At 45.2% G+C, this 15209-nt stretch overlaps 1 protein-coding gene across 2 annotated transcripts in view; it reads left to right on the top strand.

The window, feature by feature from the left end:
• Pfkp (phosphofructokinase, platelet) overlaps positions 1-15209 on the top strand; it is a 65038-nt gene that overhangs the window by 14551 nt on the left and 35278 nt on the right. For both annotated transcript variants that reach the window (XM_052156672.1, XM_052156671.1), the window contains exons 3-4: positions 11298-11375; positions 14476-14665. In XM_052156672.1, coding sequence (XP_052012632.1) covers positions 11298-11375; positions 14476-14665 — 268 coding nt within the window. The remainder of the gene's footprint in view (positions 1-11297; positions 11376-14475; positions 14666-15209) is intronic.

Raw genomic sequence — 15209 nt, 5'->3', positions numbered from 1 at the left:
AGATGTCTAAAGGCATAGACCAGGAAGGAGAAAGAAGGTGATAAAAGTCTTGTGGCAGCAAGATGTCTAAAGGCATAGACCAGGAAGGGGAAAGAAGGTGATAAAAGTCTGTGACGTGAAGACCACAGAGAGATATGTTGGGGGAGGGGTAGCAAGAGGGGTAAGAGGACTCCAGGGAGAGGAGGGGAATGAATGAGGAGAAATATGTATGAAAATGCCACAATGAAATCCATTATCTCCAGTACTAACACAAGCTGAAACTAAGTAACAAAGGCTAACCACACTGTAACTGCCCTTTGTCTCCTGGGCTTGAGGTCCTGCCGCTTAGGAAATATGTAGCAGGTGAGGAAGGAACCGACATGTACCGAGCCAGGCCACATCCATAAGGAGCATGATTTTATTTTTATATTTGTAAAATGGAGCTCAAAAAGGAAAAGAATTGTTTTTATGTTTTGTTTTGTTTTTCAAGACAGGGTTTCTCTGTATAGCGCTGGCTGTCCTGGAACTCATTCTGTAAACTAGGCTAGCCTCGAACTCAGAAATCTGCCAGCCTCTGCCTCCCAAGTTCTGGAATTGAAGGCGCGCGCGTGGCAAGAATTGTTTTTTAAATGATCAATTCAAGGGAGTGGGAGCTGGCTCTGTGGGGTAAGAGCTTGCTGCACAAATAACAGAAGCCAAATGTGAATCCACAGAAGCCTTGTAGAAGCCACTGTGCTAACACTCCTCTATAATCCATCTAGTACTAGAAGGTAGGAGGCAGAGAGACAGGGGAATTGCCCTAGAAGCATGAGGGGTAATGGCCCATCAACCCGATATGTAAGATTCCTATGTCACTGGCCCATTTAGGTTGCTGCCCATTGATTAAAAACCTGTCAAAACACTTTCAGGTCTACATCACTGTTTAAAACATTGTGATTTGGATCTATGCCTTGGTCCATAGATGATGGCATCAACCGGGTAAAAGCCATAACCATTGTGGTAGGATCCTCTAGCTGTGAGGCATTTTCTGAAAGCCCCTCCAGCCCTAACTCTGACCAGGACTGGCTCCCGGGGGATGACATCACATCGATCCCTGCAGACCAGCATCTCACTGATGCGTAGACTCAGACGTCTTCTCTTTTGTGAAATGGCTGCACCGTGTTGTGTGTTTTATCATTTGCTTGGGAAAGGTTTCCTCAACCCTTGAGTTTTAATTTGCTTTTTAAAATCTATGGCTGTGTGATATTTGTTTATTACATTTGGGCAGCTTGCAGTGATTCTAACCCCTAGTCCATTCAGACTGCATTAGTGTTTGCTGTTCAGAACATGCGAAGGTCACATTTGCCTTGTGAATTTCCAGGTTCTGATCCTGACAGCTGCCATGCCTTGTTCTGCACGGTGAGGTGTCAGCACAGAATAGGACCCATGCCACACAGAGCATAAGCCTTCTTCCTCCTCTTCCTCCTTCCCTGCGAGTTTGCATTTGTGTGTCAGGGTCTATGGGAGACACTACTGACTTATCATCCATTAAGGCCTCTGGGCATCATGTGTCAGTGCCATGTGTCAGTTGGACCTTTTATTTTTTATTTATTTACTTACTTATTTATTTATTTTCGAGACAGGGTTTCCTCTGTATAGCCCTGGCTGTCCTGGAACTCACTCTGTAGTCCAGGCTGGCCTCGAACTCAGAAATCCGCCTGCCTTTGCCTCCCAAGTGCTGGGATTATAGGCGTGCGCCACCACCACCTGGCCAGTTGGACCTTTACATTGTTCCCTCTGCTTCTGTTTCAGAACTTGCCTGTGAACACAGAGGTAGCTTCTCACCCACCCACCCCACCACCCCCGCCCTTCCTGCCTTTAGCCTTGAGATAAAACTCTGCATTCTGATGGAGAACAGTTCTTAATAAGTAAATGTGGCTTTCAGAGCTCTCTGGGGTCGGAGCAGAGCCAGATGAGGTTTCCTGTTACAATTAGCAGCACTTTCAAATTCACTAGTGACTTAGAGTCTACAGAATGTTCTCCCAGGAGCCCATGTGATTCTTACACAGGCCACAGCCCTGGTGTCCTCAGCTCTGGGTGCCCGCAGCTGAGTGCCTAGTGGAAAGGGAACGTTCCGCATGAGTCACTGCTTTGATCTTGCTGGGGCTCAGTAGGGTGTACGAGGGAAGGAAGGAAGTTAGAAATACTTCTGTTATTTCATAGTCAAACCGAATGCCCCTCAAACAGTTGTCATTCCCCAAGTTTTTGTTCCGTCCTTTGCAGGGACAGGAGGATCTCAGCCTTGTGACACCGTCCCCCCCATTGCCCCAAACCCCCAAGCTTACTTTAGGTCTGACTTATACCCAAGGACATTTGCCATTGCTTGAGGTCAGTTTTGATAATCTCATTGTTGGAGAGAGTGTTGTACCTGGCATGCAGGTGTTAACAGCTGAACTCTGCCCCACACCTTTTAAAGTGGACAAGATAGTCCTCAACCTTGAAGAATCAGTCAGCCCCATCTCTCAGTGTAGAGAAGCGCACTGTTAAAGAGGCAACTCTGTTTTGAGTGTTAGTGGGAAAGAGACTGCAAGCTGATGTGTGTGAGGGTCTAACTCTAACTGGTAAGGAGCTCTCCGTGCTCCCTCAGATGCCCTGCATTTGCAGTTCTTGCGTCTTGTGCGTCTGTGCTTTGCTCTGCGGCGACCTGTCTTATCTGTCTGAGTTCTGGTGATATTTAAACTCCACAGCCATGTCTACCAGACTCTGCACATTTCACAGATTAAAGAATCGAGAGGGAGAACATCTTGTCAGTCTACAATGGAAGACATCTGGTCTTTCTTTTGAGGTTAACCAGATTTATCCTCTGCAGTATTGTTTTCTGAGCTCCTTAGAGAAACAGAGCCAGCAGTATATGACTGTGAGGCAGGCTTTATTAGGTTGGTTTATGCACTCTTGAACCCTCTGACTGGTGGGGGAAATGAGTAAATGTTCAATCTAAGACTCTGGATGCCTCCTTACGAGAGGGAGGCATTCGATGCCATAGGACTTGGCACAAGCATAAGATTCCTTCCTTCAGTGGCCGTAAGCAGTGCCTGAGTCGACTCAATGGGGAGCGTCATCATTATCATCCCCTGTAGATGTAAAACTTGTGCTTCTGTAATTTTAAAATACAAATAGAACCCGCAGATCTGTTAACTATTACCCATGTGCTTGACAGCAAAGCCCTGGTGACCTGCAATGAGGCTGAAAGCTATCCTGGCTCAGTGTCCCTGCTTCAAGGGACTGTACCTTTCTGTTAGGAAACTGACCCCTACAGGGATGGCCGCCACTGCCGAGTCACACACACAGGCACACACACGCTCGCTCGCTGCCTTTGACAATCCAAACCTTTAGAGTCCTGGCACACCTCTTCAGGGTTGGGTAGGGGACTGTGCATCCAAGACAAGCAGCTGAGCCAGGGCCTGGGAAGGAATGCATTAACCCTTTGATCCCGTGTCCTCGTTGGACCCTCGGGGGTAATATCTGTCTATGCTGGATATGATGAAGGCAGGAAAGCTTCAGGAGTTCAAAGCATCCTTGGTTCCTAGTGAGTTCCAGGGCAGCCTTGCATAAGGTCTTGTCTTCAAATCTCAGAAAAAGATGGTGGGGAGGTAAGGGGGTGGAGGGGTGTGGAGAAAAGAAAGGGAAGGAATAGAGCAAAGATCTTCTGTCTCTTCCCCTCACTGGTAGAAAACATGTGGAATGGTTTTGAGCAGTAGGACCAAAGGGGCTTGGCTGCTAGCTGACTGCAGGGCAAGAAGACATACTTGCCTTTGACTCCATTGGTTCGTGGCCAGGCGCGTGACTGAGCAGATGTACTTACCCCCTGACCTTCTGGGACTCATGAGCAGACCCAGCACTGGGGCTTCTTTTTCAACCTCACTCAGCACCGCGTGCCGGTTGCGATGGGATAGATCATTCAGGGGTGGGCAGCGGAAGTACTGTGCATTGCAGGGTGCTAGGGGCCATCCTGCCTCTACCCCCTTGATGCCAGAGGCCCCTCCTCCCAATAGTTATGACAGTCAAGATCGTTCTGAGATGGCTGAGTTCCCTGAAGGCACAGTTCCTCCTCTCGCTAGGGACTGCTAATCCAATCTATTTGATTTGACTGTAAAAGGTGCCCAGGATTATGTTTTTAGGCATCTTTTGGTGATTCATCCCAACATGTTGTTTCAAGTGTGTTAGCATTTCTTCTAGGCTCCGCCACACAGTTACCTGGCAATAGCTAGGTATGCCTGACTTACTATAAAAGGGAGTGCTTGCCCCCTCCTCACTCCCTCCCTCCCGCCCTTCTTCTCTCTCTCTCTCCCTCCCTCTCTCTCTTTCTTGCCCTCTTCACCTCTTCCCCCTCTGTTCTTCTCTTCCCATTCCCCATCCCACATTCATAGCCAGCCTCTATTTTCTCTCTCTGTCGTCTCTGTCTCTCTCTCTCTCTGCCTTTCCCTATCTCTATTACTCCCCTCAACTCAACCCTAAATAAACTCTATACTATACCATCATGAGGCTGGTCCCTCAGGGGGAAGGGGTACCTCAGCATGGGCCTGCAGAGGCACCCCCTTCCACCGGACCATACCAAACATATCCCTTCTAAAACACAACAATGTATGCTCTAGCTTCTCGGTTTGCCTAGAACTTTGAAGGTTACCAGAAGGTTGGAATAGTTAAACAGATTAGTATTGGCTTAATAATGGGTTCTTCTCCCCATTCCTTCACCCCATCTTTCCCTTTTGCTCTTCTTCCGTCTCCTGTTCCTCTCTTCATGATTATCTCCTTGTTCCCCTTTCCCCCCCTTTCTTCTCTTCTGAAAGTGCATAGAAAAATGTATGAACCCGAAAAGCCTGGCGTTTCTGGCAAAAGCCTGGCACCTGCTCAGGCTGAGCTGTTCCGGCTGGCTGCAGTTTCGCAGGCCCGTGGATCTGGGTCAGGCGTACGTGTGGTTCGTGTAGCGGGAGCCCTTGGGCGCCATTCCAGGGGAGATGGGATGGGTTGGTGGGTTAACCCACTTTTTCTTATGTAGTGAGCTGATTGTTAAGTCCTTTCTTCTCCTCCTGTTTGTTTTAATTGCTCTTAAGATTTTTGGGTTTTTTTGTTTGTTTTTGATTTTGGGGGTTTTTTTTTTGTTTGTTTTTAGTTTTTGCCTTAACAGCCCACAGAAAGCCTTAGCTCCTGAGTAGTGTTAAGACGAGACCAATAAATACTTTATAGGAGAGACCAGGTCCAGAGCTGGCTGCACTGAATAATGTGGGGCTCCAACCCAGGATAGGAAAAAGTGAACCTAACCTAGCTGAGGAAGGCAGGATTCTCATTGCCTTTAGTTTATTGTGTGGGTTTAATGTCCTATTGTTGAAGTTTTTTCTGCAGACTTTAAAAGAACCATTCTTAGAGACTTTACAGAAAGGTAACCTAAGTTTAGGCTTTTATCTTTAAATGAAAGATTTAGCAGTTTGATATTGTATATTGGCAGCCATTTATAAATATTGTCCCAGCTCATCTCTCACTGTCCACACTGTGAACAAAGTTCAGTTCATCTTATTCCTATCCTAAATTTTAATCCCAAATTCTGATACTGCCATGACCTCACAGATCTACCAAAATGGAACACCATCTTCTTCCCTGTGGTTCCAGAGCCCTCAGGGCCTCTGCTGTCCTTGTGTCTTCCAGTTGACATGTCTATTTCTGGTTTATACCGGCCTGGTTTCTCATCTCGAAATGATTAGCCTGCCCCTTTAGTGTCTCTTGTTTCAGGCCCTGAGCACCATGGCCTGCCTGAGTCTATATCCTAGTGAAGGCTGGGGCTGTCCTAATGAAGGCACAGGTGGGAGAGCGTTCACTCACATGCTTGCTGCTTTGCCTTTGATCCCAGCACAGTGTAAACGTGGAAGCACCCCTGTGATCCCAGCACTCTGGAGGTGCAGGCAGGAAGAAGAGGAGTTTTAAGGGCATCCTCTAGGTTTGCCACTATTTGGGGCTACATGAGACTGTCCCCAAACGAATAAATAAAATAGAAAGACCAACGTCAAAGAAATGAAAGGGAAGAAGGTTTTATGCTAACTTATGGGTCAGCGCTATTTCCCCCCTCTAATGGAGATTCCTCCCCACCCCTCACTTTGCTGGAATTATCATTCTCCTGTAGAGTGAGCTCCCAACTCCTGGCATTCCAAGTGAGCAATGCTAAGCTTGTGATAGAAAAGTCCACAACCCCTTTTCTAGCCTCTACTCTACTTTTTATTCCGAAGTGTTACTTGTCTGCCCGGCCTGGGTACCCGATGGTGGACCCACACCTGGAGAAATGAGCATAGAGGTGGTTTGGTGCTGCACTCTGGTAATGCTCATGCTCTTGACATGCACTGACAAAGCCAGAGGGTAGGATTCCTTGAGTTGAAAATAAGCCACCGTGTCACTGCTGACTTTTAGAAATATCCCTTGGTTCGTCTTTGTCATCAAATGCCACTCCTGCCCTCATGCTGGCTCCCACTGCCCCTGTCAGTGCTTCAACCCTGAAGCAGTGCTACCCACAACTCATTCAAGCTGGCCTTTGGGAGTTTTAACTTAACTATTTATACACTGAAACTTCCTTAATACCTCAACTACTTAACCTCTACTGCTGCCTAAAACTAACAGCAGTGGTGTTTGAGGGTGGAGCTGCATTGCATCACCACAGATTTTCTCCTGAGGGGCTGTTCACCTGCCCACACCCTGTAAGGTCCTGCCCTTGCACTGACATGCATGGCTCTTAGCTACGCTGTTAACTTTCTCTGATTTACAAAAGGCCAATTCATATAATTAATGCCTGCCCTTTCCACGGGAACACTGGCTAGTATGTATCTGGAGTAATGGCAATAGCCACGGGGGTTAGTGCTGTGTTTTTCTTTTGTTTGTTTGTTTAAATGCTTAAACTCTTATATACTAAATTCATATGCCATGCGCCATTGCTGACCTGATACCTGACTGATGGCCCTACAGCCATCAAGGCTGGCATGGGGTTCAGACCACCTAGACATTGTCAAATTGCAAAAGAGGATGGACTCTCTCCCTGATTTGGCTATCTCCACTGTCATTCCCAAGGAGGCAGAGTGAGTTCCCATTGAGGATGTTGGTGTCACAATCAGCCTTTGGCTGTAGATTTGATTGTTGTCATGGTAGAAGGCTGACCCCCCCTCCTTGCTGCTGTGGCTCTTAGGTTGATAGCTTTCCTGAAACTGTACACTGTTAGCTTTGGCTTAAGGAAATCTAATAATGCCAAAGGACTAAACAAATGAAGTTAGTGTGTTAGTGGTTTGTCGAAGCTCCAGGACCAGGACCACACAATGTTGTGCCATGCTTTAATCTATTTTAGAGCTGACCCAGCTTTCCCAAGGATGAATTCTGTGGCTTCTTTCTTTATTGGAATTTTCCATGAAGTAATTAAGCCATTGAATACATTTTTTTATGGGTGGCTGTGAAGTATTTTACTTTAGTTCAGAACCCTTGGGAGAGAAGAGATCCGAGCCCTCCCAAGTCGAGAAGGAGAACTATACTCAGGCTCTGCACTCCCAAGTAGAGAAGGAGAACTATACTCAGGTTCTGCACTCCCAAGTCAAGAAGGAGAACTATACTCAGGTTCTGCACTCCCAAGTCGAGAAGGAGACACTATACTCAGGTTCTGCACTCCCAAGTCAAGAAGGAGAACTATACTCAGGCTCTGCACCAGCCTTTCCTGTGGGTTAGGCCAAGCCAACAGCCTGAATTTGAAAAACCACTGGTGACCCATGTGGTGATTCATGCATCAGTCAGGAAGCTGAAGCAGGAGGATTCCAATGAGTCCAAGGCTAACCTGGCCTCGAGACAAGTCAGGGGTGTAGAGTGAGATCTTGTCTTGGAAATAGCTGGAGAGATGGCCTAGTATTTGCTTGTATGTACATGACTTCAGGGCTGGTCAGGGTTTTGGATAACCAATTTGGGGAAGGCTATGTCTTCTTCTTCTTTTATTTTTTTTTTGTTTTTTGTTCTTTTGCTTTTTTTTTTGTTTTTTGTTTTTTTGTTTTTTTGAGACAGGGTTTCTCTGTGTAGCCCTGGCTGTCACTCTGTAGACCAGGCTGGCCTCGAACTCAGAAATCCGCATGCCTCTGCCTCCCAAGCGCTGGGATTAAAGGCGTGCGCCACCACTGCCTGGCTAAGGTTATGTCTTTTAATCTCAGAATTTTGTAGTACCTTATAGTTCTTTCTGTAGGGTTGAAGTTCTATTGGTTTCTCTCTTTTATGTTAGCATATCTATTGAAATCACATGCACACAAGCAGTGCAGAGGCTGATCAGGATATACTTATATATGTAGGAGTATGTACACACACACACACACACACAGACACACACACAGATATGTAGAGGCTATGAATTTGAGAGAGGGCAATAGGAAGGAAGGGTTGTAGGGAGTGGAGGGGAAGGAGAAAAATGAAGAATTTATTTGTAGTGGTGGACACGATTTCTGTATGTAAGAGCCCTGGCTATCCTTGAACTTGCTTTGTAGACCAGCTTGCCCCAAGCTCCTGGAGACCCTCCATCTGTGCCTCCCAAGTTCTGGGATTAAAGACATGTGCCACCACACGTGGCTTGAAATGATAATTTAATATATATACTTAGAGTAAATAAAAAACTGCTTCCAACTCTTAGAGAGGTCTGCAGTTCAATTCCTGGTATTACTTCAGTAGGTTCACAGCTGCTTATAACTTCCTACCGCAGGGCATGTGATGCCCTCTTCTGGCTTCTAAGGGCACCTATATCCACACAAATGAAAATAAAACTAAACCTTAAAAATAAAGTAAAGCCAAAAGGAAAACCCCAGACATAGAGAACTTAGGCTGTTTTTTGTCTTTATTTTTCTTTGTGAACAGCTAGTTTTGAACAATGATTTTTGCTAATATAGATACATGACTATAAAACTAGATAACCCTTCAGAGCCTCTCATGCCAGCCCTCAAGCATTTTCTCTAGTGCAAAAAATAATCAGGGATTTACATGGAGACAGCATCCTGAAGATGAGAATAAACCAGTCATAGATCTATGCAACAAAACATAGGAAGGAAAGGCCTGATTTAACATGAGATGATAATCTTCCACATGGTCTTTTAATTTTGGAGGAAAAAAAAGAGATCATTTTTGAAAACTCCCTTTGAGTGGGCTGAGTCTTACTTTGTTTATAGTGGAGTCAACACATGACTCAGCAGAGTAACCACAAGGCCCCTTAAATACAGCACCAGCAGAATCGCTTGGGAGCCACTGATGCCCAGCCTGGCGCTGCTCAATATACTTCAGAGCCTGTGGCCCACATTTTCATGGGAGTGAATGGTCTGACCAGAGAGCTTCCGGCCGAGGAGGATGGGTGTGATGGGGCCAGGCAGGGTCCCATAGCCTCTGAAGTGTAAGCAGAGCCGGTAGTAATCTTTTCTTAGGTGAGTCATCCAACTGGCTTTGAAGGCAAGAGTGTAAAATGGAATTTTAGAAAATGTTTTGGCTACATCAAGTGTTTGGCCTTCTGCTTCAATAGGAAAAAAAACCTGATCTCACTTTCTGCATGATAATGAAGTAGGGTAAAATTAGTTCTCCTAACTTGGTAGTCTCTTCCTTTTAGTCAGTCAAAGGCAGCTTAAAGCTGCAGGTGGCAGCTCTCTTTCTGATGTGGTATGAACACCAAGCCTTCAAGCCTTTCTAGTGCACTCCCAGGGGTGCAGTGGGATGGCAGCTTTAAACGCAATAGTAATCCAGCCATTCTCCTCCTACTTTTTAAAAAATTGTTTCCTTCCCCATACATATCTAGACTATGCAAAACAATCGAGATTATTGTTACTAGGCACCTTTAGAACGCGGTAAAACTTGCAGAACAGTTTTTCTTGTTTTCTAAGTAGCACAACTCTTCGTAAAAAAGACAAAAAAAAAATCACATTTTAGAGTATCAAATCTGTATCTTGGGCTGGTTATGTATGTAGGGTAGTTGGTAGCATGTTTGTTTGTTTGGCACATAGGAAGTCCTGACTTCAATCCCTAGCACCAAATAAAAGTGGGTGTGTCGGAACCATGCACACCTGTAGCTCTAGTACGTAGGAGGGAGATGGGGAGGCAGAAGTTCGAGATCATCTTCAGCTGCTCGGTAAATTCAGGGCCAGTCCGTGGTGTGTGAGACCTTGTCTCAACAAACAATCAGCACCCAATATTTAAGTCAAAAAAGTAAGAGGAAAGGGGCCCTTTCTGTTCACTGTGTGGCATAGTTAAGTAGTCAAACGGCCTGTGGTGGTCTAGTGGGGAGCAGTTCTGTGAGTGTGGATTCCACTGGGCATTGATGCCATGAAAGGTGTACCTGTTTAGCCTCGAGATAACCTCAGGGTGCTTGGGGCCTCCGGCTGGCCCTCTTCAGTGTGAAAGTTTGGCCCACATTGTCTCTTTGGGCCTTTTAGTTACACTACCACTGAGTGCAGACCATATCGCAATGGGCCTTTGTGCGGGAGCTTGGCAGGCCCTCGTGTTATGTTGTGTCAAAGCCCTTCAGTGAGTGCAACTGTGTCCCGCTCTTCTCAGAGAGCTCCGGAGTTATGGCTGAGGCCCTGGCAACATCCTTCACTGTTCTCTCTGGCTCAACAGCTTGTGAGTTTGGATGGAGACACTGCACCCTAGGTAGGATCTATTTCATCACAGTAGGGAGTAGGACCTGACACATGATCCCGAGGGTGAACTGAGACTTCTGTTCTATCTGTTCATTCCCTTCCCTTCCTAAGATATTTTTGGTTTTGGTTAATTTATTGATTGATTGATTGATTGATTGATTGATTACTAATGGTGCTTAAATAGTTTTTTCCAGCAGTTGCTTTGTTCTATCTTCTAACAGTTTAAAAACTAGGTTCAGGGGCTAGAGAGATAGCTCAGCAGTTAAAAGCACTGACTGCTCTTCCAGAGGTCCTGAGTTCAAATCCCAGCTACCACATGGTGGCTCACAACCATCCATAATGAGATTTGGTGCCCTCTTCTGGTGTGTCTATTTATTAATATATGTAGGTGTACCTACATATATTAATAAATAAATCTTTGGGCCAGAGTGAGCAGAGGTCCGGAGTTCAATTCCAAGCAACCACATGATGTCTCACAACCATCTATACAGTTACACTGTACTCATATACATCATATACATAAAATAAATGAATAAAACTTTTTTAAAAATTAAAACAATAAAAACTAGGTTTATTGTCATTGTGTTTCTGTTTCATAATTCATGGCTTTATTAATGGACAGTAAAGTCCAGCCTCTCTTTAAATAGATGCTTATTTTTTCTCATCCAGGGTTACCAAGGCATGGTGGATGGAGGCGCCAATATTGTGGAAGCCAAATGGGACTGTGTCTCCAGCATTCTGCAAATGGTAGGTGCCCTGCTGCTCTTTCTCTATATTAAAGTCTCTCTATATTAAAGACCCTGTTTTTGTTTAAAACACTGGCTGTTTGAGTAAGCTCTAACATGTCTTCCCATCCCTGCTAGCTAATAATAAACTAATAATTAGTTTATTGTTTCAAACTAGTTGTAAGGCCAGAGAACACTCATTTCTTACCATGCTCCTTATTTTCCTTGTCTCTGGGACAAATATCAGACTGAAGGAACCCAAGGGGGGATTTCTTTGGCTCATGGTTCAGCATGTGTAGTCCTTCAAGTCAGGAGAGCAGGGTGACTTGAGAGGCTGAGCAGTTCAGGCCATGATGTAGGGTGGCTTGTGGCCAAGCTTGGGAGCCAGGGAGATTGTTGAGTGGCTTCTCCATGCCTTGGCAGATCAGAAGCAGAGGGTTGGGGCTGGAAGCTGGGATGGTTATCACCTTCGAGGGTCACCCCCAGCAACCCACTTGGAATTCACCCAGTCTCAAAGCAGCTATAATCTTCCTAAATAGCATCACTACTTTAGGACCAAGGGTTCACATTCAGCCTACACTATGTGTCATTTAATTATGTTTTACTTTATGTGTGTATGTGTATACCTATATGAGCATATGTGTGTATGTGTGCACCTGTGCACAGAAAGGCCAGAAGATGATATTGGGTCTCTTGGAGCTGCAGTTAACAACCATTTTTGTGGAGAACCTGGCCTGATATATAGTAGCTAGAATCTGAGGATCTGGTCGCCATGATTATATACCAAGCAGTCCTAACCACTGAGTCATCTTTTGGGCCCTTTTATTATGTCTTAAAAATATCAACATGACCTTAACTCAGGAAGTATCTTTGCAATACAATCTTGAGTGCCTCCACCTCAGCTACTGTCCATTGTGGTATTTCTGGCTGATTTTTTTTGATGAGATGAGTGTAGTAGAGGTTAATTTGGTTTGCTGGCACTGTGTACTCATTGGTAAATCTCTGCCTGCTGGGTTTTTGCATATCCCTTGGCACAGAGTAAAGCAAAGCCTGGGAAAGATTCTGACTGGCAGCCCCTAGGGCTGTGGATTTAACTGGAACACTTCATCCCTGTTCTAGCTTGAAGCAGACACAGCTAATTTCTATGTTGTACACAAGGAAGAGGTCATCGTTACTGGAGGCAAGACGGTTGCTTGCTTTGAGTTTAAAAGAAATCTGTCCAGGGAACTTATACCTCAACTCTGGAACCTTCTGGCTTAATGAAGGGTCCAAATTAGTTGAGAAGTAAAGAGAAGATGTAGAAAGAAAAGACTTCATACAAAGCAATTTATTTATTCCTTAAGGCTTTAAAACCTAAGCATTAATCTTTGCCACTCATCTTGAGTACTTTTTAATATAAGTAAAATTAGCAAACTCACTCTGAAGGTGCTAAGGGCATGTGCAGTTTAGTAAATGTCAAAGACTTGGAGACTGCACCTGGGAATTTCTTAGCTTTGCTGCGTACCTAGAAAGCCAAGGACATTTTGGCAAGTTCGAAGTTAGTCAGAGAAATGCTTTCAAGACAAGCACGGGATCAACACAGAACATGCTCATCCTGTTGTTGTGATTGAGAGAGGAAAATAGGAAACACTGTTGTGGTTGAAAGGTTTTTTTCTTGTGTGTATGTGTGTGTATGTGTGTGTGTGTAAATCTGTGAATTGCATCTGTAAGTTGGTTGCTCATAGTTTTCATCCTGAGGCTTTCTCTACCGTATCTGTTTAACCCTGGAGTCCCTGTGTTTCTCTTCGACTTCTAGTTGTAACAAGTCACATGTTTTTCTGAATGATCTTTATCAGACGGTTCTGAAGACAGGCTCAGCTCTGTCTGAACTTGGCACTTGCCACCCCTGGCCTGCCTCTGTCATGTCCAGTTGCGTGTGGCCCATCACACTTAGCAATGGCACTATTAACCCAGAATCAGTATAGGTGGTGAATTGGCTTTAGCTTTACCAGTAATTCTAACTAAGGTTTCACTCAACAACATGGTGGTAATTTCCATGTATAATTGTAAATTTCTACAGCTTTATAAATGAGCCTTAGACATACAAATTTCTAGCATGCGAGAAGGAGAATGGGGTTTTTAACGAGCCGTCGCACTGAGACTCTGCCTGCAGCGTGACTCAGCCTGGAAGCCCCAGTGGTCAGGAACAGTCATCTCAGGGGTGAATCAACTTTTTTCTAAATTGATTCATTATTTGTTAAAGGTGCCTAATTGTTCTAAAAAATCTTAATTTTGGGGGAAGGTTTGGGGGTAGGAAGCTTCAAGACAGGGTTTCTCTGTGTGACCCTGGCTGTCCTGGAACTCACTCTGTAGACCAGGCTGGCTTTAAATTCAGAGATATCCTCCTGCCTCTGCCTCCCAAGTGCTGGAATTAAAGGTGTGCACCACTAGCACTGGGCTAGGATCTTAACTTTTTGAAAAACTGTATAGAAAATCATTTTTCTTTCTCTTGGAAGCTTGGGTATGAAACGTAAGCTTCCTTAAGATATAGCTTTCATAAAATGATAGAGTAACTAGTGGTGACTTGCAGCTGATGCCATCCCTTGTGTGACACAACAAAAATGGCAGGTTTACTGAGAGGCACAAGTGAACTCTCACTCTTGGATATAGTCCTGGCCCTTCACTGGGACAACCACATTGGGAAGTCACATTCGGTGAAGTCACCGAAACTACACAAGTTTCAGATTCCTTTGGTTCAATGATCTCTGACTCATAGGAGAGCCAGGTCATCATCAGGAGGCAGGACAAGTCTGCTCTACAGGTCATGGCTGATGCCCAGTGGAGTGCTAGTTCATCCTTTGTCAAGACAGCTTTGACCCCAAGAAGCTGGGAGGCTGCAGTGATCCTGTAGACACTTGCTCTGTCCATTCAGTGGAAGGCTAACATCCATCTTCATGGGCACCATGCTAGTTGTGTTCCTTTAGGAGCTTCCACTAAAAGTAGGAAACTCAGACTTTGAAGTGGACTGACCGCTGAGAGGCAAATGAGGAAAACCCGTGGAAAGTTCTACAGGTATCGTGGATCATGGCCTGTTCTGATCCATCTGATTCCCTGTCAGTGAGCATGATTTATGTCCCTTCCAGGGTGGGACAATCATCGGTAGTGCGCGTTGCAAAGCCTTTCGCAGCCGTGAAGGGCGCCTGAAAGCCGCCTGTAACTTGGCGCGCTTGGGCATCACCAATCTGTGCGTGATCGGCGGCGACGGAAGTCTCACGGGAGCCAACCTCTTCCGGAAGGAGTGGACCGGACTTCTGGAAGAGCTGGTTGAGAATGGTATGTTCCTCTTTCTGTTAAAACCACCCCTGTTAGAGCTTTTCTCTGAATAGCCTGCTTCAGGTTTCCCTGTTGGTGCCTTTTAAGAGCTTGGGAAGTAATACACTGTACGTTCTTCAAGGGGGGGAGGGAGAAACAGTTATTTTATTTCTGACTGACACAAACATACATACTTTTGAGCCATCTTTTTAATTTTTATTTCATTTTAGTTTCTGAGATGTGGTCTCACTTTATTGACCAGACTGGCATTTGAACTCATAGATCTACCTGCACCTGCCTCCTGCCAGCTTAGGGTTCAAAGTGTGTATCACCAGTTCTAGCTTCATTTTTAGTCATACCCAAATTGTGGCTGTTGCTTTGCCTCCTATCATTTGGCACTGCAGAATTCAAATCTGTATCCCAGACAAGAACAGTAATGACAGTAAGCCCTACTATGTGCTAGGTAATAACCCCTTTCTTAGGGAGGCTTCTGGAATCCTCATGACAGTAATCATGTACACCCTCATCTAAGAGCGGAGTCATAGGGGAAGGTCATAGGGGAAGC

The sequence above is a fragment of the Apodemus sylvaticus genome, chromosome 14 (genome assembly GCF_947179515.1).
Source record: "Apodemus sylvaticus chromosome 14, mApoSyl1.1, whole genome shotgun sequence".
NCBI classification, from domain to species: domain Eukaryota; kingdom Metazoa; phylum Chordata; class Mammalia; order Rodentia; family Muridae; genus Apodemus; species Apodemus sylvaticus.
Note: the sequence above shows the minus strand (reverse complement) of the source record. Positions and strands in the feature narration are given on the sequence as shown.